We start from the raw sequence: 27491 nt of genomic DNA on the forward strand, positions 1-27491 counted from the left end.
CACGCAGACCCAAACTTTTTCTGTCGTCACGTGCCTGGCCCGAGCCAGTCGGCTGCTCTGTAACTCGATCACCGTGACCGGCCTCCCCAAGCCACCCAGGAGACGCGCGGCTGGGCAGCGGCGCGGCGACAGCAGCCCCCGAGGTAGGGGCCGAAGGAGAAGCGGAGGCCAGCCTGGGTGGCGGCGGGACGTCGGAGGAGCTGGCACACGGTCCACTGCAGAGGTGAGCGGGAGCTGCTGGGGAGGGAGCTGTTCGCCACCGTCTGGGAGCTTCCGAGTTGCCTTTAAAGAAAGGCAAAGTGCGTTCTTGTCCCCTCCACTCCCTCTCCGTCCTCCCCCGCGGACAGAACAGGTGTGATTTGCCTCTGAACAGTGTCCTGGGATGTCTTCTCGCTGCCGCGAGCCCCCTTCATGGCCCTTGCTGGTATCTGCAGGCTGTGCCTTTGTGCCATCCCCTCCTCTGTACCCTTATTTTTCTAGCAACTGACAATCAATCCTGTCAGATGGACAGGATTTGGCTTCACAACCCTGTGAATAAAGGAGAAACTCTCAAGTCAGAACTCGAAAGAGGAAAACCCAACAGCAAGTCTGTCGGGAAGCAAAGTACTTCTGTGACCTGCCAGGATCACCTGGAAGGCAGGTAGCCAATGTTAACGGTCTTCAAACTGGGAAGTGCCGATATCAGCGTGGGAGTTAGAAATGGACAATCATCTCAAAGCTGTCTTGTTGCAACATACTATGATTTATCTAGAATTACTAGGAGTTTGGCAATTCCCAGGAAGAATTACCACAAAGCTTACCAGGCAAGAGGGTGCAGTCAATGTGCGTAGATGCGGGTGAACGATAGGGCTGGTAGTTTTCAGGTGCTCGTACAGGCCCTTGGGGCTCCAGGCAAGCAATACAGGATGCAGACTGGGGTTTGCTCCAGGTTCGTGTGCAATTCCAATTACGTGTCTCAGGCTGAGACATCAAGATTCTGAAATCAATTCGATAAAACAGAAATGCTCGGAACATCAGCCTCTGGCTTTAGAAAGGAAAGGCCTTGTAAGCACCAGGGAAAGGGGCAGGGACATTCAAAGCAAATGTTGGACACCTTCCTAGGGAAAACAAACAAACAAACCAATGCTTTTTATTCAGTTCCCCTTCTTTCGTTCATTCAGCAGACACTTTCTGAGTATCTGCTACATGACAGGCTTATGTCTAGAGCTGTGGATCTCACAGTAAACAGAGGCTGGCTCATTTTCACAGGCAGGCAACCAGGCGGGACAGTCAGTTCCTAAAGGGTACACATACCCTGCAGCAAAGGCAGCAAAGGGAACATTGGTAGAACAATCCAGAGTCTTCTGGGTTCAGAGTTTCACCTTTCTTTCAGGCATTTCATCTTCTTGAATGACAATCTTTTCATGCATAAAAGTCGCGCTTGTGTGCAGACCTTGGTCACAGCAGCTCCCCAAAAGCTTCCTCACCAGAGGCTTTAGGCTGTGCAACTGCATTTCAGGTCAGTGTCCTTAGCCCGGAGGCGGCCTGCCCAGCTTTTCCCAAGAATATGAACATCAGAGAGCAGAGGCTGAAGTAATGGGAGTTCTTGTCCTCCTGTCAGTAGCCCTCTCCCAGGGTCATTTCCCACTTATGAAAGAGAATTTGTGCTCTTCCAAACACACGTGCAGAGCCCAGCGAAGTCTCAGGAAGCCTGGATTTTCCCAGAAACTGTGTGGAGTTTGGAATAAATCACTTATGCTAATTGAGGCCAATCTTCTTTGCTTATAAAATAGAACAGGTAGATTAGATGATCAATGAGGTCTTATTTGTCTTTTTTTTCTCCTCCGAAAGTAAATAATTCTAGTAATTTCACAAGATGTTTACAAATGCACTGTTTACAAAGAAACAGTACACAGTCATATAAAGATAATATATCTTATACCTATAAAATGGGAAGACTCATCAACTGCAGAATATTCAGGGACCGAGAATCTGAAAGAAAATCGGAAAGAGGGGCGCCTGGGTGGCTCAGTCTGTTAGACATCTGCCTTCGGCTCAGGTCATGACCCCAGGGTCCTGGGATCCAGTCCCATCAGGCTCCCTGCTCAGCGGGCAGCCTGCTTCTCCCTCTGCCTGCCTTTCTCCCTGTTTGTGCTCTTTCTCTCTCTCTATCTGACAAATAAATAAGACCTTAAAAAAAAAATCTGAAAGACTCAGGCGGCAGACAAAACTTAAACAGCCCCTACTCCTCCCCCCCTCCCCCCATTCCTCTGTTCTGTATTCAGATTCCGAAGTCATGAACATCAGCTCGAGCCTCACCGTATCATTTTCCTAGACTGGGGATAAAAAGTTTGCATAGTCAGAATCATCTGCTTTCAAAAGAACCATGCTTAAAAAGTATCTAATTTGGATAATCTCACAGTATATCAAATTCCCTTTAAAGGGGAACCAATTCATTGTTACAAAGTATTAGAATATTTACCTTTATTTCTCTTCCCTAAATGCATTCCCATCATAAATGAAATTTCATATTCTCCTCCTACATACTTTCTCACTTGAAAAATCAAAGCTATGGTATTACTTTATTAAATAGGGCAAGAAGCGTGTCCTATTCATCTTTGTATCCCCTATGGCTACCATTGTATCTGGCATAGTAAACATTTCTTGAAAAAATGATTAATATTTTAGAGAAAACGTGTTCTGTTTCCCCTCTGGTATTAAAACACGTGCACGCGCGCGCACGCATACATGCAGCGTCTAATCCATTATTCATGCCTAATAGAGGCTGATCTCATTCCTTTGTGCTCCTTCACAATCCTGATGCCCACCCCGCATGCATCAGCATCAGCACATTCCACATTTTTTGCAGACTCAGGTGGTCTAATAAGCACTGAAATCAAGTTCTGCCATTAAATAGCTGTGTAATTTGAAGCTGAACAGTGAACCTTTCTATGTCCCCATGTCTTCCGACGGAAAACAGGAGCATCTGAATTGAAGGGCTCTGAGATCACATCTAGTGTTAGATGGGGAGACTTTAAAAGGTAAAGAAAAAGGTCAGAGAGAAAAAGCACAATAAAAATGTAATGATTTTGCACCTTAACATTAAATATTAATAACTGTTGTTGATTTTGTTTGCCAAAATTTCTAACTTGAGCACTCCCATTGGCAATCGTTGTTAAGGAACTTCTGTGGTTGAAGACACGTGTGCTTGCCATGTTTGGGGGCTTTCCTAGAACCTTTCTGACAGACTCCATCCACTTAGAACTGAAAACATGTCTGCTGGCAGGTAGAGAGGCACAGAAGACAAGCTGCTTTGGCATAAAATATTCAGTGGAATATAGGGTTGTGTAGCTTAGAGGAGTCAGCCACCTAGATAAATATCTTGGGAGATAGTATGTGAGTGTATTAGCTTAGCATAAGAATAAATGTTAAGAAATGCTTCATTGCATCCACTGAAATCAGATGTGGACAGATACATGTGACTCCCACAGCCAGAGACGCCTTCCCACCACCAGAAGATAACAGTCACGTTTCCTTTGGCCAGAAAGTTTACCTGGAGCCGACAGTTCCCAGGTCCAACTTAGATATCAGCCCCTAATCCCTCAGCCCAGCGGCACTCAGTTTCCATCACATGAACACAGTGGGCATCAGCACTTTGCCTTTGGTTTTGTTTTGTTTTTTTAAGATTGTATTTATTTGAGAGAGAGCGAGAGAGCATGCACATGCGTGGCGAGGGGGCAGAGGGAGAGGGAGAAGCAGACTCTCCAGTGAGTAGGGAGCCCGACGGGGGCTTGATCTCAGGAACCTGAGATCATGACCTGAGCCGAAGGCAGACGCTTCACTGACTGAGCCACCCAGGCGCCCCAGCACTCTGCCCTTGCAATCAAGCAGAGCTGCCTCCTTCCAGGGTCAAGGTCTCATGGTGCAGACAGTCATCCTAGTCTCTCTTAGTTTTTGTTTTTAATTTTAATATCTGGTTCTGTTTATTTATACTTTATAGCCAGTCTCCATCTCAAGAGTTTGAAATAGCTTCCAATAAAGGATATACACAATAGAACAGGTGCAAATAAGTAAAAACTGATCAGAAACCATCCAGCACTCAATAAAATGCCTTTCCTACTGTTTTGAGTTGTGATCTGTAGAGAAAAGAACCAGATGCTTTACTGCCATTGCTCTTCTTTGGGACCATGTAAAGTTGTTAACCACCGCCACCACCACCCCCCCAAAAAAGGAGAAGAAGAAACAGGGCACTGGTTCTTAATCAGAGTTACTTTTAATAACCAAATGAAAACTATGGAGGTTTCTATCCTGAAAAATGAACATGGAAAAATTAGCCTACAATTTCAGGGGAAACAAAGACTTCTCAAAGGAATTGAAATTATTCGGATTTAGAGAAATGGAAAGCTAATTAAAGACAGAGCTAATTACTCTACAAATCTTCAATAAAATATTTCCTACAAGTGGGCATTGAATTTATTTAAAAAAAATTTTTAGGGGCGCCTGGGTGGCACAGCGGTTAAGCGTCTGCCTTTGGTTCAGGGCGTGGTCCCGGTGTTCTGGGATCGAGCCCCACATCAGGCTCCTCTGCTATGAGCCTGCTTCTTCCTCTCCCACTCCCCTGCTGTGTTCCCTCTCTCGCTGGCTGTCTCTATCTCTGTCAAATAAATAAAATAAAATCTTAAAAAAAATTTTTAACAGTACTATAATTTTTGAATAGGTAAAATATACTCATAGTACAAAATTCAAAAGGCAGGAAACAGCATATAGTAAAAAGATAGACTTCCTTCTACCCTGTCTCCCAGCGGCCCAGTTCGCCTCACCAGAAGCTACCACTGTAAACAGTGTCTTAGATATTCTTCCAGCAATAGTCGAACATTCTGTATATTATCGTATGCGTACATAAACAGGACACACACACACACACACACACACACACACACACACATGTTCCATACATTGGTTTTTTTCACTTAATACTTCTGGAGAGTTCACACAAAGTTGCCTTATTCCTTTACCGGCTGAAAAATGTTTCACTACTGGATGTACTATAATTTATTTAACCAATTGCTAACTTGCTTTCTAATCTTTAGCCATTAAAAACTGTCACATTGAACATCTTTATACATACATCATTTTTTATATAGGACTGTATGATAGGGAAAAAATCCCCCAAAGTGTAATTGAGCATTAAATTTAACTCTGAGCTTCCTGGCAGCCAAAGCAAAAAGGCAGGAACCAAAACGGATTGCCTAAATTATTTTTTTGCGTTTTACAAAGAAACATACCACTTCTTCCGAAAAGGAAAACTACACCAATTTCTTTATAGAATTTAGTATCTGTATCTTCATACAAAGTACATTGCTTCTTTTGGAGAATTAAATAATGGAGTAGGGAGTATCTTCAATGGTAGTTTTGATATTCATGTGGTAGATTCATACATCTATCTAGATTTTTTTAAAGTTTTTTTTTAAGATTTTATTTATTTATTTGAGGAGAGAGAGTGAGTGAGAGAGAGCATGAAGCAGGGGGGAGGGAGAGGGAGAGGGAGAAGCAGACTCCCCTGCCAAGCAAGGAGCCAGATGCGGGGCTCAATCCCAGGACCCTGGGATTATGACCTGAGCTGAAGACAGACGCTTAACTGACTGAGCCAACCAGGTGCCCCTATTTTTTTTTAAGGTTTTATTTACATTCCAGTTAGTTAAAATAATAAATAAATAAGTAAATAAATAAATGCCGGTTAGTTAACATACAGTGTAATTAATATTAGTGTCAGGCGTACTGCGTAGTGATTCAGCACTTCTTACAGCACCGGTGCTCATTACAACCCGTGCCCTCCTTCATCGCCATCACCTATTGCACCCATCTCCCCGCCCACCTCCCCTCTGGTAACCGTCAGTTTGTTCTTTACAGCTAAGGGTCTGTTTCTTGGTTTACCACCCCCTCTTTTTTTTCCCCTTCGCTCATTTGTTTTGTTTCTTAAATTCCATATATGAGTGAAATCATATGGCATTTGTCTGACTTATTTCACTTAGCATTATACTCTCTAGCTCCATCCACATTGTTGCAAATGACAACGTTTCATTCTTTTTTATGGCTAAATACTATTTCATTGGGTATATATGCCGTATATATACATATACATATATGTGTATATGTATGTATACGGCATATATACTCCATGTATATATATTCCACACACACACCACACATCTTTATCAATTCATTAATCGATAGACACTTGGGCTGCTTCCATAATTTGCCTATTGTAAATAATGCTGCTGTAAACATCGGGGGGCATGTATCCCTTTGAATTAGTGTTTTTGTATTCTTTGGGTAAATACCTAGTAGTGAGATTGCTGAATCAAAGGGTAGTTCTATTTTTTTAAAAAAGATTTTATTTATTTATTTGACACAGAGAGATAGCAAGAAAGGGAACACAAGCAGGGGGAGTGGGAGAGGAAGAAGCAGGCTCCCAGCAGAGGAGCCTGATGTGGGGCTCGATCCCATAACCCTGGGATCATGACCTGAGCTGAAGGCAGATGCTCAACGACTGAGCCACCCAAGTGCCCCGGGTAGTTCTATTTTTAACTTCTTGAGGAACTTCCACACTGTTTTCCACAATGGCTGCACCAGTTTGCATTTCCACCAACAGTGCAGGAGGGCTCCCCTTTCACCCTGTCCTCGCCAACACCTGTTGTTTCTGTTGTTGATTTTTGCCGTTCTGACAGGTGTGAGGTAATATCTCATTGTAGTTCTGATTTGCATTTCCCTGATGATCAGTGATGTGGAGCGTCTTTTCATGTATGTGTTGGTCATCAGGAGTCTTCTTTGGAGAAGTGTCTATTCATGTCTTCTGCCCATTTTCAATTGGATTATTCATTTGAGGGGCATTGAGTTTGATAATTTCTTTATATACTTTGGATACTAACCCTTTATCCACTATGTCATTTGCAAATATCTTCTTCCATCCTGGAGACCGCCTTTTAGTTTTGTTGATTGTGTCCTTGCTGTGCAGAAACTTCTTATTTTGATGTAGTCCCAGTAGTTTATTTTTGCTTTGGTTTCCCTGGCCTCAGGAGACCTATTTAGAAAAAAGTTGCTACAGCCAGTGTCTGAGAAATCACTGCCTGTGCTTTCTTCACGGGCTTTTATGGTTTCAGGTCTCAAACTTAGGTCTTTAATCCATTTTGAGTTTGTTTTTGTGCATGGCGTATGACAGTGGTCCAGTTTCATTCTTTTGCACATAACTGTCCAGTTTTCCCAACACCATTTGTTGACAAGACAGTCTTTCTCCCATTAGATATTCTTTCTTGCTTTGTTGAAGATTAATTGACCATATAATTGTGGGTTCATTTCTGGGTTTTCTATTCTGTTCCATAGATCTATGTGTCTGTTTTTGTGACATCTATCTTAATTTTTTAAAAGTATGATCTAGGGGCGCCTGGGTGGCTCAGTCGGTTGAGCATCTACCTGCCTTCGGCTCAGGTCATGATCCTGGGGTCTTGGGATTGAGCCCCATGTCAAGCTCCCTGCTTGTCGAGGAGTCTGCTTCTCCCTTCCCTCTGCCTCTCCCCTGCCCCCAACTTGTGCTCTCTCTCTCTTTTCCTTGCTCACTCTCTCTCAAATAAATAAAATCTTTAAAAAAAAAAAAAGATTTAAAAAGTATGATCTAACTAAAACCCAGCATTCCTTGGATAAACTAAAATGAAATCTAGGAGGAAAATGTTCCGTTTTGAGGTTGGAGACCGTGTGTCTAGGCATGCAGAGAAAACCTGGGCATTGTCCTCCTCTAAAGATTTCTTGGCGAACGCATGGGTGGCTCACTCGGTTAAGCATCTGCCTTTGGCTCATGTCATGATCTCAGGGTCCTGGGACCGAGTCCCATTTCGCGCTCTCTGCTCAGCGGGGAGCCTGCTTCTCCCTCTCCCTCTGCCTGCTCTTCCCCGTTTGTGCTTTCTCTCTCTCTCTCTGACAAATAGATAAAATCCTTAAAAAAAAAAAAAAACTATTTCTTGGGTATGCTGGATCTCCTGCCCTGCTCATATTTTCTTAGCTCTGGCCTAGACCTCTAGCCTAGTACTTTCCATATAGATCTTGGAATGATGGGTTTATGTATCTAAACTGAGAGTTTCTCATTTATCCTTGCATCTCCAGGGTTCTTTGCACAAAGTAAGCTCTTCTAACTATTCCTGGAAGGAATGGATGAGCTTCTAGAGATCAGAGACCATGTTGCGTTAGCTTCGCGTGCTCTTGGCGAAGATAATGGTGACGCTAAGTGGAGAGAATGGTAGGACGAGAGTCTGGCTTGTAAGTGAAGTTCCCACAGTACGGCAGTCCTGGAAGCTTAACAAATAAACCCCAAATCCTTCTGTTTCCTTCCCCAGAAGGGATGGTTATCTCAACAGGGTCAATGGAGCCTTTCACACTTCCCACCAAGAACTGAGGACGGAAGTCCAAGGTGATAGAAAAGTCCCACCTGTCTGCAGATGATCTGCAGACACTGAGATCCGCAAGTCTTCCTCAGCTTGCGGCATTTCCTTTGACACTTAGTTGCTGATCATTAAGGCGCGTGACAGGCTGAGCCCCAAAGGTACTAGCACCACTACCTTCCTCATGCTAAAGCGCCGTGCTTGCCAGAACTCCAGGCAGCACACTCCCAGGTTGACACCGACCCTGGCTTGTCCAAGAATCCTATCCCCGTGGAAAGGGTGACTTCTCCAAACGGGCCCTATCCACATGGAGGGTGTGGAGCAAACTTGGAGTTGGGCCAACAGGAACTGCTCAAGACACGCAGATGGGGGAAAATGTTATTTAAGGGAGAGTTTTTGGAAGTCCTTTTAAACCCAGATTTTTAAGTAACATGTGCTGTCTGAGATGGGGTGCAGGGGTGTCTGCTGCAGGTTGGGGCTGAGACTTGCCGTCCTGGAGTGCCTGCTCTGCTATCCCTCTGGAAGCCTGGGGTGGTAAGGAATAGGACTACGGCACCCACTAGCACCCAAGCAAGCAAAGGACTCCTGGCTGCCATCCTGGGTCAGACAAGAGTGAATGCTGGTGGCTTTGCTCCAATCCATTGCTCCTCTTCCATTGCTTTCCATGAGAACTCACTGTGAGGCAGAAGTCCACACCTACGGGCCTGCCAACAGGTTCCCCTTCTGTCATTTGGAACAGAGGGAGCTGGAAGAAGGAGCAGGGGTGGCAAGGTAGCTGGCCTCGAGTGGGGAGGGGTGGGGGGGAGGCAAAGAGTGGCTGAAATTCTTTCTCCTGCCACCATGTGGGGATTGGGCTGACACCACAGTAAGCCCTCTGGTGTCTTTCCTTAAATCCGCTGTGTCTCCCTGACTGGGTATCAGATGTCCCAGTGTTCCTCCCTGACAGCTTTTCGTCTGAGCTGACCGCATCCCTCCTGCGTAATGCCATCCCAGCTCGCAAATCACCTCCTTCTGCTGTGCTCACTCCTCAAACCCTGGAAGGCACTTCATACGTCACTGTTGTCTTTCTTCAGCCTAAGTAGTCTACAAGAAATGCGGGTCAAAGAGACACAGTATTTCCTAAGGTCACAGCTGGTAAACGTGCACCTCGAATAATACGGTTGTATTATGTACAATCAAACACAAAAGAAGAAAATATCCTTAGAGATACTGAAAGCCGGGCTCTGATCCCGGCTGTGCCATCTACAAACTCTGAGAGGTCGCCTGCCTCCTTTATCTAGGCTCCTTCATCCTCGCCCCAGGGCAGGACCAGACCATCTGGAATGCTCCTCTTCAGCCAGCTTAGGACACTCTTCAATAGGGAAAATCCTCAGTGCTGGTGAGGATATAAGATTAGAACCCTCATACACTGCTTTTGGAAATGTAAAATGGCGCAACCATTTCACTTTCCCGAAAAGGTTCAATGTCGTTACCGTATGACCCAGCACTCCCACCCCTAGGCACATATCCTGGAGAAATAAAAACATCTCCAGGCAAAAGCTTGTGCGTGAATGTTTACCGCAGCATTGCGATAGCTGCAGAATGGCAACAGCCCAAATGTCCATCAACAGATGAATGGATAAACGAAATATGATATATCCATGTAACAGAATGTCACTTGGCAATAAAAAAATGAAGTACCCATCCATGCTACAGCATGGACCAACCCTGAAAACACTCTCGGTGAAAGAAGCCGCTCACAAAGGGCCACACAGGGTATGATTCCATTTATCGGAAATGTCCAGAATAGGCAAATTCATAGAGACAGAAAGTGTGTTACTGGTTGCCTAGGGCTAGAGGTGGGGGGGGGGTGGAAGAAGAAAGGGATTGGAAATTGATGAGTAAAGGGTGCAGGGTTTCCCTTTGGGGTAATGAAAATGTCCTAACATTAATTGTGGTGATGAATGCACTACTCTATGAATATATTAAAAGCTGAATGTATACTTTTAAAAAAGATTTTATTTATTTATTTGACAGAGAGAGAGTGCGTGTGCACAAGCAGGGGGAGAGGCAGGCAGAGGAAGAGGGAGAAGCAGGCTCCCTGCTGAGCGGGGAGCCTAGTTCAGGGCTGGATCCCAGGACCCTGAGATCATGACCCAAGGGGAAGGCAGACAGACGCTCAACCAACTGAGCCACCCAGGCACCCCGAATGTACACTTTCAATGGGTAAATCATATGGTATGTGAATTGTGTATCAATAAAGACATTTTTTAAAAGATATTATGTATTTGTCAGAGAGAAAGAGCACAAGCCAGGACAGCAGTAGGTAGAGGGAGAAGCAGGCTCCCTACTGAACAAGGAGCCAGATGTGGGATTTGATCCCAGGACCCTGGGATCATAACCTAGCCGAAGGCAGACGCCTAACCATCTGAGCCACCTAGGCGCCCCCTCATTGTAGCTTTTATTCATATTTCTCTTATCATAGGGGAGGTTCAGCATCTGTTCAGTTCAAAGTCCATTTATATTGATTTCTTTTTCTCATATACTAAATTCATATATATGTCTGTTTCTGGACTTTCTCGTCTGGTATATCTGTCTGCCTATTCAATGCGCTAGCACGACACTTGTAATTATTAAAGCTTTACAGTAAGACAGGTAGTGGGATACTGTACAAAGTCCAGCTGGCTGGGAACTCAGGGCAAGTGCGAGCCCCAACCACCCAACTACCAAATCCAGCCGCTGTCCCAGGCTGCCTCTTTCCCAGAAAAACTATGACATTGTCTCAAATATGGAGAAATGCTTTAAGTTTTTTGTAAAAACACTTAATAGGAATGCCAGGAAGCTACTGGAAAAGGCCAAGATTAAGAAGGGCACACAGAAGTTGCAAGAACGCATACCAAAGACACAAACCATCAGAAAAACCAAGCAATTAAAAACAACAACATGCAATTAATTTCTAGAGAATAAGGGCTAAGGTTGATGCCACAGCAGCCTGGGACCAAACTGCAATGACAATGAGCAAAGTCCAATCTGTGGTAGGTGTCGTCTGATCTATGGGTGCCACACTGAGGAGTATGAACGTGGACAAAGGATTTCTGCCCTGAAGGATAAATATTGTAGATATTTTGAGAAAGGATGAGAGAGAGATCACCCACATTCACATAACTTTTATTACAGTATTTTGTTTTAACTGTTCTATCTTACTGTTGTTATTAATCTCTTATTGTGCCTAACTTATAAATTAAACTTTCTTATAGGTATATATGTGTAGGAAAAAACATAGGCTGTAAAGTTCAGTGCTACCCGCAGTTTCAGGCACCCACTGGGGGTCTTGGGATGTATCTCCCATAATTAGGAGGGGACTACTGCCTCCAAAAATAGTGAGGATTCTACCTTTTCCTTCCCAGTTCTTTGCCTTTGCTTATTTCCTCTTGTCTAATTGTGTGGACGAAAGCCCCATTGAATGTTACAAGTAGTGGTGATGGTGAGCTTAGCTCTCTTGTTCAGGACTTGCACAGGCTTGTGCTACCTTAAAGTCTAGGCCCAGCTCCAAGCCCAGGCCCTCTCTGCCCCCATCCTGAGGCCTTTCCTGCCTTCTCTTCTCAGTTGCTGGACTTCATCTTCTATTGCTGGGCTTGGTTCCAACTGGACCATGAGCAACTTGAAGGCCGTGTCCTTGCCGTGGATTTTCCTGTGTGCCTTGTGGTATCCACCCAAGACCAGGGCCTGGTACAGAGTAGATCCCAATGGGTCATGCTTGCTTGACTAAATCAGGTGGATTGGATTGCATGATGTTGGTGATATCTCCCCCAGTGGGTAGACTGAGGGAAGTACTGTCCTGTAGCAATGCAAACTTCTAGCTTCCATTTTCTGCCAAGAAGAGGGGATGGGAGTGAGGACTGGGTGAGAAGACATTTGCCAGGGCCGCCCTGTGCCCCATACCCCTCAGGTGATGGCCATTCCCTTTACTAACCCACAGCCCAGAGCTTGCGTAGCAGGGTTGACAGTGAAGTCCCTCAGGACCGCGTCAGGAACAAGTCTAACAGGCACTTTCCTCGGCTCTACCCTAGGAGATTCTGATTTTGAGCGTAGCCTGGAAATCTGAGTTTCGGCCAACCCCCAGGTGACTCCGACGTAGGGATTCCCGAGGTGCCTCTGGGGAGACACTGGCCCAACGAACCAGACCCTGTGCTTGATCCGTCCACTCGCTGTGCATGTGCTGCTCACCTACTGTGCGGGGCGCAAGGACACGCGCGCCAGAGAGCCTGTCCCCACGGCCCTTACAGCCTCCCAGCAGAGGTCGCGCAAGTGGGAGGCCCTCTTGTTATGCTCATCTGACAGCGAAGGAAACCGAGGCTCAGAGAGGACATTTTGACCAAGGTCATAAAACTAGTGAGGGATACACACGATTACCATAGGACCTTGAGAAAGGGGTCGGCTTTCCAGACTCACTGTCTTCATGATTCCTGCGTATAAATACACCCCTGGCTTGAGTCCTGTGGCACAGTTTACAAAACGCTTCTCGTTCAGTTAGCGCGACAAATACAGCGCCGGGTGTGGTAAGCTGACGCCGCAGAGCTCGCGCGCGCCGTCCGGGCAAGTCAGGGGCCGCGTCCTGGCTTCGCTCCTGGTGCCTTGGGGCTCTAGGCCGTCGCGGTTAGGGGACGGGGAAGTGTGGCGGGACGACATCTTCTGGAGGAGGCCGGGAGCCAACTCTTCCGGAGGGGTTCGTCGCAGCTCGGCTCTAGAGAGCCGTTTCCGCGCAGCCGGAGCCCCCGCTGCCGACTTTCTGCTCCGTGTTACCTGTGCCCACACCGGTCCCAGCTCCGGAGGCCGAGCCCAGACAGGGGCTGTCCGACCCCCCAGATGACGTTAAGGAGTCGCCAGCATTAAAAATCCCAGCCAGCCACTCCCCTTGACTGTCTTCAGCCTCCACTTGCTTGGTTGCCCCTGAACACGACAGCGTGACTCACGGGTGCTTTCTCATTCCAGATGAAGGGAGAAGCTGGAAGCGCGCAACGTCCTGGGAAGCCGAAGCAGGTAAATGCCGGCACCGCACCCGCCCAGCCAGTGAGCACGCAGCCATTGACTCCGTCCACGGCGGCACGCGCTGCGGATTGAGGTCGCCCCCAGGGTGTAGGGCTAGCCGACACATTGGTCGTGTGCTCATCTCAGCAGCTGAGCGAAGACCCCTGGACTCCGGGCTGCCGTGGAATCAAGCCCGTTGCTCCCGCGCGGGCGCAGGACGGCATGGGAGGAGCTGAGAAGCCTGAGAGCTGTTCTCCCATTGTCTCTGGGCCCCTAAGAATGCCCCATCCTGCAGGCCTTTGAAACCACCCCTTTCTATAACGGCTCCAGAGACGGGAGAAGCCCCCTGGGGGCTGGAATCTGGGCTGGGAACCAGCTCTTGACCCCAGCTGACTTCTGCACCGTGCTCTTGTACTTCACAGAGACCTCTGGCCTGTTTATAGTCCTTTCACTTGGGCTGCCAGAGAGGGAGAAAACACAATCCCTGGGGAAAAAAATCAAATCAAATAAAAAAAGCTAATCCTGTACGTGAAACTGAGGTTTTTAATTTGATTTCGCTTGATCTGATTATACTCAAATGAAAAATTCCTAGCGAGTCTGGAAAAGTTCATGAAAAGGGTCCTCTGAATACTAAAAAAGGAATAACTGCAAAGCCCAAGTTGAACGTCTAGCAAGCTTGGGGGTGACCTTTCAATGGCCTGCTTAAAAGAGCAAGTTCCTCTGACCGGTCCGGCCCATCCAGCCCTTGAGGAGAGACGGAAGAGTTCGTTTCCAGAGCTCAGGACCCGGAGGAACACTAGTGCTTCAAAAACCTTTCACAGGCCACGGAAAATAACTTCGTTCATGTTGGTCTTTCAATCAAGAATGGGATGGGGTAAGCTGAAAAGAAACAACCCAGGGCAGATTCAGGTTGCTCTGAATGGGTAGGTCAACACAGCCTGCTCCTTCATGGCTCCAAAGTCTGGATTCAATTGTAGCGTCCTAGTCAGCTTCCCTACCCCCAGCACCCCCTGAGCGCGGGTACATGGTCCGATTCACTAACTGCAGAGGAACGTCAGGCACACGTCTCTAAGGACCACCACAGCCAGTTCTCTCCCGGGGAAGGCTATAAGCGGACGCCATCTGGGCTTAGAAATAGACGAGGGAAGGGACATTTGTCATTTCTGTCCCCGGGACAATGGAAGTTGGTGACACACCTGGCAGCTTTTTCCTTCTCCGAATCTGGCACCTTGCTCAAGCATCAGGCTTGCAATGATCTCTGCTAGCGACTATTGGTGGGGACTAGGCAAGGGACCTCCCGGGGATTGCCAGGGGTCTGTTCTTTGCCCCTGGAACTGCCCATTATCCTGTGCAGCCGGCAGCCCAGGCTCATCTCACTAGAAGTGGAGGGATTATTAAAAGTCAGAACGTGTGTTCATTCATTCTTTTCTTCACAAGCAAGAGGGTGATGGGGAAGGGGAAGGAGACCTGGCCCATGGACAGATGCTGCAGATCTTTCAGTGATGGCTGTCTCAGCCTTGCCTGCCCGCTGGAATTAGTTGGGGAGCTTTAAAAAAAACCAGAGAAACCCAGTTCCCACCCTGGAAACTCTTATGTAATCAGGTGGGGAAGGAGCCTGGGCACTGGGATTTTTTAAAAGCTCCCAGGCGATTCCAATGCGCAGAGAATGGGCATCTCTCTTCCACGAGAGGACGGGTGATGAAGCCCCACTGCTGGGGAAGGCTCACCTGTCCTTCTCAGGGAGACAGAACTGCTTGCTGGTTTCTCTGGAGTCAGGTTTATTCTCTTCCCTCCCCCAACCTTGAACTCTTATTTTCATAAACACACCCAAGAGCTCTTGATAAGGAAGAGCCTCCCATGAAGGCTGGGAAAAGGTCAGCAGATGTGCAATGCTGACGTAGTTGAGATCCTGATCCCACATCTTTCCTGCCAGGACTCGGTACGAGCTGCCTGTGTCAGCAGGAGGCTTGCTGGGGCCTGACCCTTTCTCGCCCTCCTCTAGGAGGGACACATCTGGGGCTCCATGAGAAGGACGGCTTTCATCCTGGGCTCTGGCCTTCTTTTGCTTGTGGCCTTCTGGAACTCAGTCACTTGGTGAGTCTGTGCAGCCAGCTCTCATGCAGGACCTGGGGGCCATGTGCTGGTGGTCTGGAGGCGGAGCATGGGGTAAGGAGCTATCCACCCACCAGGCTTCACCCAGAAACCTGAATGATTTTTCTTCCAAGGCATCTTCAGAGATTCTGGGGCGCTTCTGGCTATTTTTGGCAAGCTCAGTGGGAGAGGTTGCTGTCGACATTCGAAGGGAAGGAGTGGACCCTCTACATTATAGGTGAGGTTCCCAGACCACGAGTGCTCAGGGTTCGGGTACACGATCATAGCTTAATTCTCTGTTTCTGGTTTTCTTCTCTACTTTGAGATTTCTCAGCTCCTTATTCCAAGCAAGGAAGACTTAAAAGTTTAAAACAGTGGTAATCCCAAAGAGTACTAATCATAGGAAATTTGAAATGGATGCCTAAGGATATCTAAGAAAAGAACCTGAGACTCCCCTCCCCCCAAAATAGAAAAATTAAACAAAACAAAACAAAACAAAAACCCCATGTGGGTGAAAATGAATGCATGTTTAGAGTAATAATCCTGCTTCTGGATGTCTGGTCCACAGAGAGCTGCTCTATCTCCCGTGAGACTGTGTCCTTGTCCCTGGTGTAATCTAGCTCTTGGGGCTTGACAGCAAGTGGTCACTTAATAAATATTTACTGATGTTGTGAATGACTCCCAACAAGCCAAAGAAAATGTGATGGGAGAAAAAGGCATTTCTACATAGTATTTATGACATTATCTACAGTAGTGAGATGTCCTCAATCACAGGTTCATTCACTCAAAGAATAGTTATTAATGTTACTCTGTGCCAAATTTTTATGGAGGATATAGAGATATTTCAGATGAAGTGTTTACCTCATTTAAAAAACGTCACTGGGGCGCCTGGGTGGCTCAGGCAGTTAAGCGTCCAGTTCTTGATTTTGGCTCAGGTCAGGGTCTCAGGGTCCCAAGATGGAGCCCTGCTTCAGGCTCGGCTCTCAGTGGGGAGTCTGCTTGGGATTCTCTGCCTCTCCTCCCTCTGCTCCTCCCCCTGCTACCTCTGCCTCCCACGCATGCACTGTCTCTCAAAATAAATAAATCTTTTAAAAAATAATAATTAAAAAACTATGTCACAGTCTAGAGGGGAGATAAAAAAAAAAAGTGCCAGTTGTCACAAAGCAAAAGTATGAATAGAATGTCCCTGACAATTGTTTTCAGCTGGAAGAACTCTGAAAACAGGCTAAACATTAAATATGACAGGTTCAATGCAAGTTGTCATTGAAGAGTCATTGAAAAGAACAACGCAGATTGCAAACATATATGGGGAAAGTGGTGGGAAAGCATTTGATATATTTCTGTTACAATGATGGGAAAACTGCCTTTCACCCCAATGATAAGCAAATACAAAGGAGATCAAATATTTGTAATTTTAAGTGTTACAGCGGAAAAAAGTTCAAGATCTTCTCTTGTTGGGGATTGTATTCTTTATTCCACAAGGACCCTTTGGATCTACAAGGAGGCGCTACCTTGATGGATTGATTGCCCACTAGGCAACCACCAACCTAACATTTTTTTTTCCCAAAATAAGAAAACATACAATTTCTGAGAATAAAAGTAAATCCATGTTCATTGTTAAAAATTAACACCAGACAATTCAAATAAGCATAAAGTGAAAATCACCCATTATCGTATCCAAGAAATAACCACAGTTAATATATTAGTATAGATTGTATATATATATATACATATAAATATATATATATATAAATTGTATATATAAATTAGTATAAATATAGAAAAGTCTATATGGGATATATGGTTGAATTTATAAGATACCAACTATTTTTTTAACTATTCTTTTTTCATTGAATAGATTGTGGACATCTTTCCATGTCAGGTAGTATAAACTGACGTACTGTTTTAAGCTGCCCTGTCGAGTCCGTTGTATAGAGATACTCTAATCCATTCCCTATCAATGGACACTCAGGCTCCTTAAGTGTTCTATTGTGATTTTTTTTTTAACGCGGTAATGGATATATATGTGTATGGACATGTGTGGCCTTTTTCTTTTTTTTTTTTTTTCTTTTTTTCCCTCTTTTTGTTGCTTTTTTTTTTCTTCAGATACTGCCAAAGTGCTCCCTAAGAGATTGAGTTAATCCTATTTCCCCACAGTGCTGGCCAAGTATTTTTCAGGTCCCAGCTGGCACAGGTACTGGGATTTCTGGTGGGAGCAGGAAGGGTATGGGAGGAGCAGAGCAGAGACACATTAAGTAAAATGCCCTGCCCCTTGGGGTGTTTAGAAGGAGGAGGCAAAACATGGACAGAGTTAATAGTGCAAGACTTAGGTAACATTGTATTGTCATTTGAATAACTGCCAGTCGGGCAGGACAAAGTGCTTGTTTGTTCAGTCAGAGATCAGAGATTCTTGGGACGACTTCACAGGGAAGTGGGATGAGGAGCAAAAAAAGCCATATCTGAATTTTTGAAGTATGGATCAGCATTTTCTAAAGTATCCTGCGGCACATCAGTGCTGTGGGATGTGAATGGGTGGGGTGGCCATACAATTTATCATCCAAAGAGGGACATTTGAGAGAGTAAGTGAGGTGTTAATAATTATGCTAGACTGGGGCACCTGGGTGGCTCAGCCGTTAAGCGTCTGCCTTCAGCTCAGGGCATGATCCCAGGGTCCTGGGATCGAGCCCTGCATTGGGCTCCCTGCTTGGCGGGAAGCCTGCTTCGCCCTCTCCCACTCCCCCTGCTTGTGTTCCCTCTCTCTGTCAAATAAATAAATAAAATCTTTAATAATAATAATAATAATAATTATGCTAGACTGCCTGCTGTCCATTGAAACTGTCCTGGGCAAACAGGGATGCATGGCCATCCTATCCTTAGATGTTCTGAGAAAACAGAGTACCTGGGTTAAAAAAAAAAAAAAAAAAAAAAAAAAAAAAAGACCAGGAAAGGCTGAACTTAACAAAGTCAAATGGGTTTCTCTGCTGCAGGAATTCTTAAAGCTGTTAGCAGGCTAGCCTGGACCCTGGCCCTCCAAGAAAGCAGGATATGAATACTGTTTCACCAAGCAGCACCTTGAGAGAGGAGTTTTCCACTTTGGGAACTGCTGGCTAGATGCCTGAAGTCCCACTGCTCAGCTAATAGGGTCATAGCGATTAGGTTCCTGACTGACTCCCAGTCCAGTGCTTATTGGGAACCCTATCCTACCAAGCACCTCCTCTGCTTCTCCCTTCCTTGGGAATTCATAAAGTGTTCCAATGGGCACAGACTCCCAGATGTCAACCTAAAATTATTTGTAGTTTATTTATTCATTATGGTATTCTATGATTAATTATAAATATTCTTTATTTCTATTTAACAAATCTTTGTGGGTTTTTTTGGTATTCAACCACCTAGAAGATTGTGGTCTCCATTTTACAGCTAAGAACATAGAGACACTCCTTAAGTGACCTGGCCAAGTTCCCCCAGCTAGTTGGCCACCCCAGGACTCAAGGTAGGCCCTCTGGCCTGGAGCACCAAGACTTCCCTGGCAGGGACGGTCGACCACGCAGCCTTAGTCGCCCTTCAGCTCCTGTCCAGTTAATACGCGAGCTGCGAGCCCCTGAAGTCCCCTGATTGTTTCCTTCTGCTCCCCAACCTTAGGTGCTACCCAGGTACCCAGTCTGCTCTTCTGGAGCTTCAACGGGCTTCTACTGGTGGTTGACACAACCGGAAAACCTCACTTCATCTCCCGCTACCGAATTCAGGTTGGCAAGAATGAACCAGTAAGTGTGGCCGTGGCTTCTCCTGGGCAAAACACAGAAGGCAAGAGCAGAAACCACACTCACAGTGCTCACCGCGGCCCCAGGACAGAGCATGGCCGCTGGGAGCCATTATTGTGTACGAGGGTCCCCAGTGAGAAGGTTGGAGAGAGGAAATCATCTGCCCCAGATCTCTCAGCAGGCAGGACACATGCTCTGGTCTTCTCATCCCCAAGCCTGGGCTGGAGTCAGCATTTTGGGAACCATTGTGCCCTGAGCCCAGTCACCCACTTGGTGTTCTGACAACCTGCAAGAGCCTTTTCTTACGCAAGAAGTTCATTCTTACCTGATTCTTTCCCCAGCTCCACACAAAACACATTCTGGCTCCTTTCCCAGAGAAGACAATCATCTTTTAATCATCCGCCCAGGTGCCTAGGCGGCTCATCTCAGTATCGGGGCATTCGGCCCCCGCCCAGCACTCCAGAAAGCAGAATGGGTGAAAAATAATGCCCTTGACCCAGGCTTTCGGAATCGTCCCTTCTTGAACCAGAGCTGCCAGCCAGGCTCATGGCCCCGCTCACCTGAGACCGTAACCACCAGCCAGCTAGAGGGCTTCCTCCAGGTCGAGCTTGGCAGGCACAGACTGGGGCCACCGTCAAAGCCAGTGCCTGGCTGTTGCGAGCCCTTCATCTGTCAAACAGTGGCGGTCTCCTGACAGGCACCGTGAAGTAAACGATCAAGGCCAGGTACTGTCTTAACCTTCATGGTTCAGATGAGGAGACGGGCTCTGAAGTGTGACCTGGGCAGATGACTCACGCTCAAGCTCTCTGACCCCGGGGCTCGTGCTCTCACCCACGAGGCCGCATCGGCTCTCGTGGATCACCTACCATGACAACGTTCATCGTGACAGACTACGACGGTTGGAGAGCCACGCAGGGAAGGTCTGCTTGCGTGTCGCAGAAGCTGAGGTTCGGAAAGGAGCAGGGACTAGCTCAAGGTCAGAGTGTCACTAGGAAGCAGAGCCAGGGCTCCTCTCATCGGACTCCAGGTCCGGGGCTCCTGCGGTGTGGGCCCTGCCCTGGTTGCTCTCCCGCTCTCCTGGATAGCCAGTTCGCACCTTCTCCTCCCTCCTCACATCCCCAACACCTCCTTGCCTGACCTCCGGGACGACAGCCTTGCTTCCTCCTTCACTTAGGAAACAGGGGCCAGCAGAAGAGAGACCCCCCAGACTCTCTCCGCATCAGCCTGTGAGCCGTACCTGCAGCCAGGCTCCTTGAAAGAGCTGTCTGTACGGTATCCAGCTCCTCTCTGTCCACTCTCTTTTCTCCCAACAGTTTGTAGTTATGAAAAATCGTAAACATAGATACAGAAGTTGAAAAAAAGAGTACAATGATCACTCATTCACACTGCCCAGATTCGCCACTTTTAAACGTTTCACAGTATTTGCGTTATCTAGATGTAAAAATACAAACACATATGCATCTATAATTTTTAGCTTGACCATTTGAAAGTAAGTTCCAGACATTACAAACCTCACCCTCAGTCCTTCAGCCGGTATCTCCCCAATAACCACAAACCCATCATCTCACCTCTTCTGTGAACTTCCTCTGGTCTGGCCTTCGCCCCCACTGCTTCACCCCAGCTGCTCTCGAAGGCTCCTCTCGTTAGCCCTGGCGGGGGTCTTCGCAGCTGCTGGTCCTGCATTCCTGCTCTGTGTTCTCCTACCTGGCCTCTCCACTTCTGCCATCTCAGTGGCCGCTCTTTCACGGTCTTCCTTCCGGTCTCTCCTCTTCTCCCCCGTCTCTTAATGCTAAGCATCCTGGGGTTCAGGCCTTGCTCCCCACCTCTGTCTTCACTCCCTCACTTCTCTCTCCCAGTGTCGGGATCTATATGCCGACAGCTCACAGAGTTCCGTCTCTAGCCCAGAACTCTCTTCTGAAATCCAGGCTCAGATTGCCAAAGGCCTCTTTGACATCTCCCATGCGACATGCGACATGTCCCCAAGAGAACTTCTGATCATCCGCTCGAAGACTGCCACCCACACCCCCCCCCCAGTCTGAGTTCACAGCAGGGCCGCCCTCCACTGCCTGCACCTGTCTGAGCGGTCATCCGCTCCCGTCTATAGGGCTGCAGGTCCCACTGGTCTCCCTGTCTGTTCTTGCTCCTCCACAGTCTGTGGTCCACACAGTGGCCGGAGTCATCCTGTAAGAGTTTGTCACTTCTCTGCTCACCATGACCCCCCATTTCCCTTGGAGCAAAAGCCAGTCTTCCCAATGACCCACAGGGCCCTCTGTCTCTCGCTCCTCCCCACCGTTTGGCCTCACCACCTCCTTCTCACACTCCTCTCCTGTCAAGGTTGCCTGCAGTGTGCAGAGAGCCTTTTCACCAGCGGTGCCCTTCGCCTGAAGACTCCCTTCCTGCAGGTATCTCTTCCCTCGTCTTCCTCATCTCTTTGTTCACATCTTACCGTCTCTGCAAAGCTCACCCTGACCATTCTATTTAAGCTTATTGGTGCCAGGAATAGAAGCGCAGTGAGGGAAGGAATCTTTGTTTTGCTCATTGCTTGCTTCCCAGCACATAGGACACTGCCTGCAACGTCAAGGGCGCTCGAGAATTATCAGCTGAGTAACCGAAGGAGTAAACACGTGTGACGCCCTCGGTCAAGGGTTCCGGAAGGGGTGTATGGCTCTTCTACAGGCGGCCTCAAACCAGGCTGGCCAGAGCCGGCTTCACCATGGGATGGACCTGAAAGCTTAGAGACTTCGTTCATGCAGTGGCTGAAAAAGCTGGAGGAGGAGCAAGGCCTGAAGGCCGAGGACCCCTCAGAATTTGGCCTTACCTCGCAGCCAGAACCCCTCCAACTCACAGAGGCAACTCAGGGAGAAAGCCCTTCTGACCAGTCCCAAACCAGTCCATCAGGACCCAGGAAGTGACCTGTGGTCTGGGGCTATGCCAGCGAGTCCCTGTGCTCTGAGGAAGGGAAGGGTCAGGTACCGATTCTCGGGCAAATGCTGGCTCTGGTACTGAGGCTCAGCGGGTTTGAGGTCTGGGGCCCGCTCTGCGAGGAAAACCTGGACAGACTGCTCAGGCAGCCCCATCCTGGCAGCCGCACCGTGAAAACCAGGGAGATCAAGTCACAGCAAGTCCAGTCAAGCCCTGGATAGGCCGCTCTCTGGCTCACCTTCTCTTCACTCAGGGCCTCGTCCAGGGAGGCTGGGCCACACGAGGAGGCAGGTAACCTTGATCCCTGCACCTGATCGTGGTCAAGCCTCTGTGGATGAGGAGGGGCTCAAGGGCTGAGGAAGGATATCAACCTGAGAGTTGATAGGCTTCTTCAAGCACCCTGGAAGCACCCTACAGTGCCTGTCAGGAAAATGTCTGGGCCTGGCCAGAGAAATGGGGAGAACAGTGGTGACAGCCGCAGGAAGAAGGCAGGCTCAGGCCGACTGAAAGCTGCTGAGAAGGGAGTTTCCAAAAGCAGGGGTATTACCAGATGGTTCCACCCCAGGGCTTGGGCAGCAGTCAGGGGCTGCTGGCTATGGCCAAACGTCACACCTAGCACCCACCCCAGAGTGAGGGCCTCCTGTGAGCGGGTCACAGTGAAGCCATTTCTAGAAGGGAAAGACCTACTTCTCACACTCTTGTCCCTCTCCCTCCTTCCTTACCTCGGGCAGATGGATGCCGAGAAACTACGCCAGTCAATCCGCACAGTTCTCTTCAACCAGTGGGTGATCTCTCTGCCCATGCTGGTCTTCCTCTATCCCATCCTCAAGCTGTGGGGAGACCCCTGCCGCCGAGAGCTACCCACCTTCCACTGGTTCCTCCTGGAGCTGGCTATCTTCACTCTGATTGAGGAAGTCCTGTTCTACTACTCACACCGGTGAGCAGGTCCCGGCCCAAGCACAGCTGCCTCCCCACTCTCCTAAGGCTCACTTTTAAGGGAGGAAACCGACGCCTCAACCACCGCCACCTGGCCTCTACTTAGTTAACATGGACACAACTGTTTGTTCCACAACTGACAACTTGAGGCAACTAAGTGTCCAAGGAAGAGCCTTCTGAATTCATGCGCGTAGTGGGGCCGTTTCCCATTCGTTTCCTTATTATATCCTTTGTGGGCACCATCCCCACCATCCCCACAGCTAGTACAACTGAGGTAGAGAGAGGCAAAGGAACCCACCCCCAAATTATGCAGCCTAACAGGTGGGGTTAGAACTCGGAGGCAGGTCTGTCCGAGTGCCGATCCAATGTGCTTGAGACTTCACACTAGGTGGCCCTCCTAGCTCCTACCTTTGGTTTCTCGTGGCCTGGTGAGAAAGGGAAAAGGGAGATGGGCAGATTATTAACTATTAATTCTTTTTCCAGGCTCCTTCACCACCCAACATTCTACAGAAAAATCCACAAGAAACACCATGAGTGGACATCTCCCATTGGCGTGATCTCTCTCTACGCCCACCCTATCGAGCACGTGGTCTGTAGAGCTCTCCTCTCTCCAGAGGCAAAGGGCAGAGGGCCCCAACCACCTTCCCTAAGGCCTCCCGCAGAGAATTAGACCATCGTGGCCCCTTCACCCTGCTTCCCATTCAGCAGCTACCATTTGTTGTTGACCTAGTCTATGCTGGGCTTTGCAAGATGCCCAACATAAGTTATCTCCAACAGTAACTTGTCCCAAAGTTATAAAGCTGAATGGCCAGCAAATCAAGGTCCAGAAACCCTTTCAGCCTCTCCAGATCTGAGTCAAGGAAGTCTTCCTGGAACCACCGTGGGGCAGAGTGGACCCCCTTTAGGTCCCCTCCATCTCTCTAGGGCCCACCTTCAAACAGCCCTCCCCTTGCAGGTCTCCAACATGCTGCCGGTGATGGTGGGTCCCATAGTAATGGGCTCCCACTTGTCCTCCATCACCATGTGGTTCTCCTTGGCCCTCATCATCACCACCATTTCCCACTGTGGCTACCACCTACCTTTCCTGCCTTCACCTGAATTCCATGACTACCACCATCTCAAGTAAGACCTCCTTTCCCACTGTGGGTCCTTGGGCAACAGCCTTCACCTTCCCTCCTGGAGCTTCCAGGAGCAGACACGACGCCCGTGTCTCAGTTTCAGTGTGCTGGTGCTAGTGGAGGGAGTGGTCTGGAGGTTGGGAGAATAATGACCATGCTGACCCAAATCACCTTGCTCTTTTCCTTCTTCCTGACACTGGGTCTTCTGGCACCTGTGGGTTTTTAACCTTTACTTAGGTCCTGGGCCCTTTGAGTATCTATTGTAAGCTCTGAACACTGCCAGAACAACGCATGTACACATAAAAATACCGCATGCAGTTCAAGGGGAGTTGTTCTCTTTGGAAGCCTCCAGACTTTTGCAAGTGTGGTCTATGAACCTCCAGCACCACAATCACCTGATACCTTGATAAAATGCAGGTTCTTGGGTTCCACGCCACATACGCTGAATCAAAGTGTGTGGGGCAGCAGGACTTGAAAACTGCATTTTAGTCACTGTTCTAGGGGATTCTGATGGAGGCGGTCCCTGAACCTACCTGAACAAGCCAAGCTCTGCCACAGGTTCTGACTTGGGTGCGTTGGACTCACATAGCTTTTCAAAGGACAATCACAGGTTTCCAGTCCGGAGTGGGATACAGGAGCCCAGCAATGTGTACAACTCCCTGGGATATTCTTTTGGAGGTGGTCAGCACGGTTGGGGATGGGTTTGGGGTAGGAGGGCTTAGAAATGTGAGGCTGGCACGAATGAAAAGAACAGCACACCAGCTTCCCGCACCTTCCTCTCTCCTCCAGGTTCAACCAGTGCTATGGGGTACTGGGGGTGCTGGACCACCTCCATGGGACTGACACGGTGTTCAAGCAGACCAAGGCCTACGAAAGACACATCCTCCTGCTGGGCTTCACCCCACTGTCTGAGAGCATCCCGGATGCCCCGAAGAAGACGGAGTGAGAGAGGGCCCAAGGGCCATCCTGGCTGTCCCCCTCAGTGGACTGTTAAGGTGGCCAGAGGCATTCTGATTGCACCTAACTTGTTCCTTCAGCCATGCACTCTCTAATGACGTCACCACTGGGGCAGGGGGTTAGATCAGCTTCCTAGAAAAGCAGGGCCAAGGATGGGGCCAGGGCTCCCCCAGCTGCCTCTGTTGTTCCTCAAAAGGACCAGGAGTTGGCTTAAGGAAGGAGGGAAAACGGCTCCCCAGAATGGAGGCCAGAGAGAAGAAACCACTTTTAAGAGCAGTCCTGGTGAGTGCCCCTGGTCCTTCGCTGTGGAAGGGGAGAGATGACCCCAGATGATCTTTTTATGGCCTAGACAAGACACAGAGTACAAAGGTGGCAGCGAGATAGGAAGTTACTGCCGACTCCAGGCAGAGCTCCTCCTGGTACCAGGGGGTGAGGGAACCAGAAGGTATTGCTTTGCCCCTTCCTGTCCCCAAAAACTTTTCTCATACCCTACTCTGGCCAGGGCTAGGACGCCCTCATTGCCAAAACACACACACACAGAGTCAGCTAACAAAGGCCCCATTTTAACTCTGCCCCACTGCAAACAGACATCCTCCCTCTATGAAAAGAAAAATGCCAATCACAGAGAGCTCCTCCCTGGATTAAAACTGAGTTATCAGAGAGGTGCACACCAAACCCCAAAGCCTACCCTGAGCCATACACGGAAACATGGAAACCAAAGGCCAAACCCTGTTGACCTGCTAAGCTGGAGGCCCTTTTATCCACAGAGGGAAGGGTCAGAGTTCCTGACCTTTGGGGACACCCAACTGAGGAGGCTAGAACCCTCTTCCTCTGGTGAGAAGGCAAGAAAAACATGGCTGACCAAAGGGCAAAACTCTCATTTTTCCCAAATGATTAACCAGTTGTCTCAACACCATTTATTTCAAATGAAACTTTGTCAGAAACCTTATTATCTAAAACAAAACTAAAGAGCTGCTTGGGTTGCTGCAGTCCCCGGCCATCTTTCCACAGCAGCCAGACATTGTCAGGAACCCCGCAGCTCCCAAGAACAATTTGAAGACCATCATTATCAGTTACTACATTCTTGTTATATATTTGGGTCTGTTCCTGAACTTTCAGCTGTCAGGAAAACCATCGTTTTATAAAATACCTTCATATTGTATAGGGCCAAGTCTCCAAGCAGATCTAAGTCTCCTTCCTTCCTGTCAGCCCTACAACTCCAGACCTGCCCAGTACACCAACTAGGCACTTACCAGACAGTGTCCTCCTTGGCCTTCCAAACCCTACCTGCCCCCTCTGGCCCTGGTGGGCCTGGCCCTGTCCCCAGGATACCCATGCCCTGAGCTTAAAGTAGAGCTTCTGGTGCACCAATGGTCTAAACTGTCACAGCTGGCAGCCCGCACCCACAACCCGTTCTTACACGTCAACGCTCGGGAAATAGCCCATCTTCAGTACGCTTAAAAGGGTAGGGAATGAGGAGTGTGGAGAAAGAGGAAGAACGGATGCCTTTTTTCCCATGAGGTCTTTAGACTTTGAGGTAACGCAGATGGACAAGAGGCTGTCAGTTTCTCATCCCTTTTGGCAGCCAGGTGGTGGGGCTCGGACAGAGGCCCAGCCCTATTCTCTTCATCAAACAGAATGGCCCTGAGGTTGGCGAACAGAGTGAGGCTTAAGAAAAGGCTGAGGTTTCCAAATTCCTGACAGACCTTGTGAAGGTGAAAGGGGAAGGCATGGAAAATAAACTAGTCTCTCTTTAATTCCAGTGGGTGCTTCCGTGTTTTCTCTCCACAATGCTGACTAGTTCCAACGCTCCTTATCACGTGGCATCTGGGAGCCATTAGCAGTGCAATTAAACCATCAGTGGCCGCGCTCATGAACATCCCTACCAGGCTTCCTGTCCCCAAATCTGTCTGCAGAAGCCCTGGTTACTACCTCCTAAACTCTCCTTCAGCCTCCAGAGGCCACTGGTGGTCCTACAGCACCTGCCCATCTGATGAATGGTGGAATTCTCTGGAAAAACATTTCTGATGGGATGCTCAAGGGCCAGGCATGCGAGAGTTGTCAGATTAATGAGTAAGGAAGACCATATGCCTCGCTTCTAGTTTTGTTATTCTACATGTAGGCCAGACTGGCCTTCCGAATGTTACTACTGCTGGCGCCTGGCCTCATGGGTCAGGGAAAAGCCACCAACAGCCCAGGGGCCAGTCATGGGTGGGGTGGGGTATTGTCATTATTCCAGCCTTTCCTAGCTTCAATCTTCAGGGCTCCCTGGCTGACCTGGATTCCTCTAAGGC

General features: G+C 48.2%; 1 protein-coding gene across 4 annotated transcripts; it reads left to right on the forward strand.

The window, feature by feature from the left end:
* FAXDC2 (fatty acid hydroxylase domain containing 2) lies at positions 1–26959 on the forward strand. 4 transcript variants are annotated; one of them, XM_087867836.1, is made up of 10 exons: positions 1–223; positions 13380–13427; positions 15418–15509; positions 15641–15744; positions 17365–17388; positions 19146–19249; positions 22918–23123; positions 23606–23711; positions 24078–24244; positions 25030–26959. In XM_087867836.1, the coding sequence occupies exons 2-10, from the start codon at positions 13380–13382 to the stop codon at positions 25184–25186; spliced, it is 1008 nt and encodes a 335-aa protein (XP_087723962.1). In that variant the 5' UTR covers positions 1–223; the 3' UTR covers positions 25187–26959. The 4 variants fall into 4 exon arrangements, with proteins under 4 accessions (XP_087723962.1, XP_087723963.1, XP_087723961.1 ...); XM_087867835.1 differs by having other exon boundaries at positions 10–223; positions 19146–19267; XM_087867837.1 differs by lacking the exon at positions 17365–17388 and having other exon boundaries at positions 8–223.
* Positions 26960–27491: the final 532 nt, after the last annotated feature.

Source organism: Ursus americanus, chromosome 15 (assembly GCF_024610735.1).
Source record: "Ursus americanus isolate L20-20 chromosome 15, mUrsAme1.1.p, whole genome shotgun sequence".
NCBI lineage: Eukaryota > Metazoa > Chordata > Mammalia > Carnivora > Ursidae > Ursus > Ursus americanus.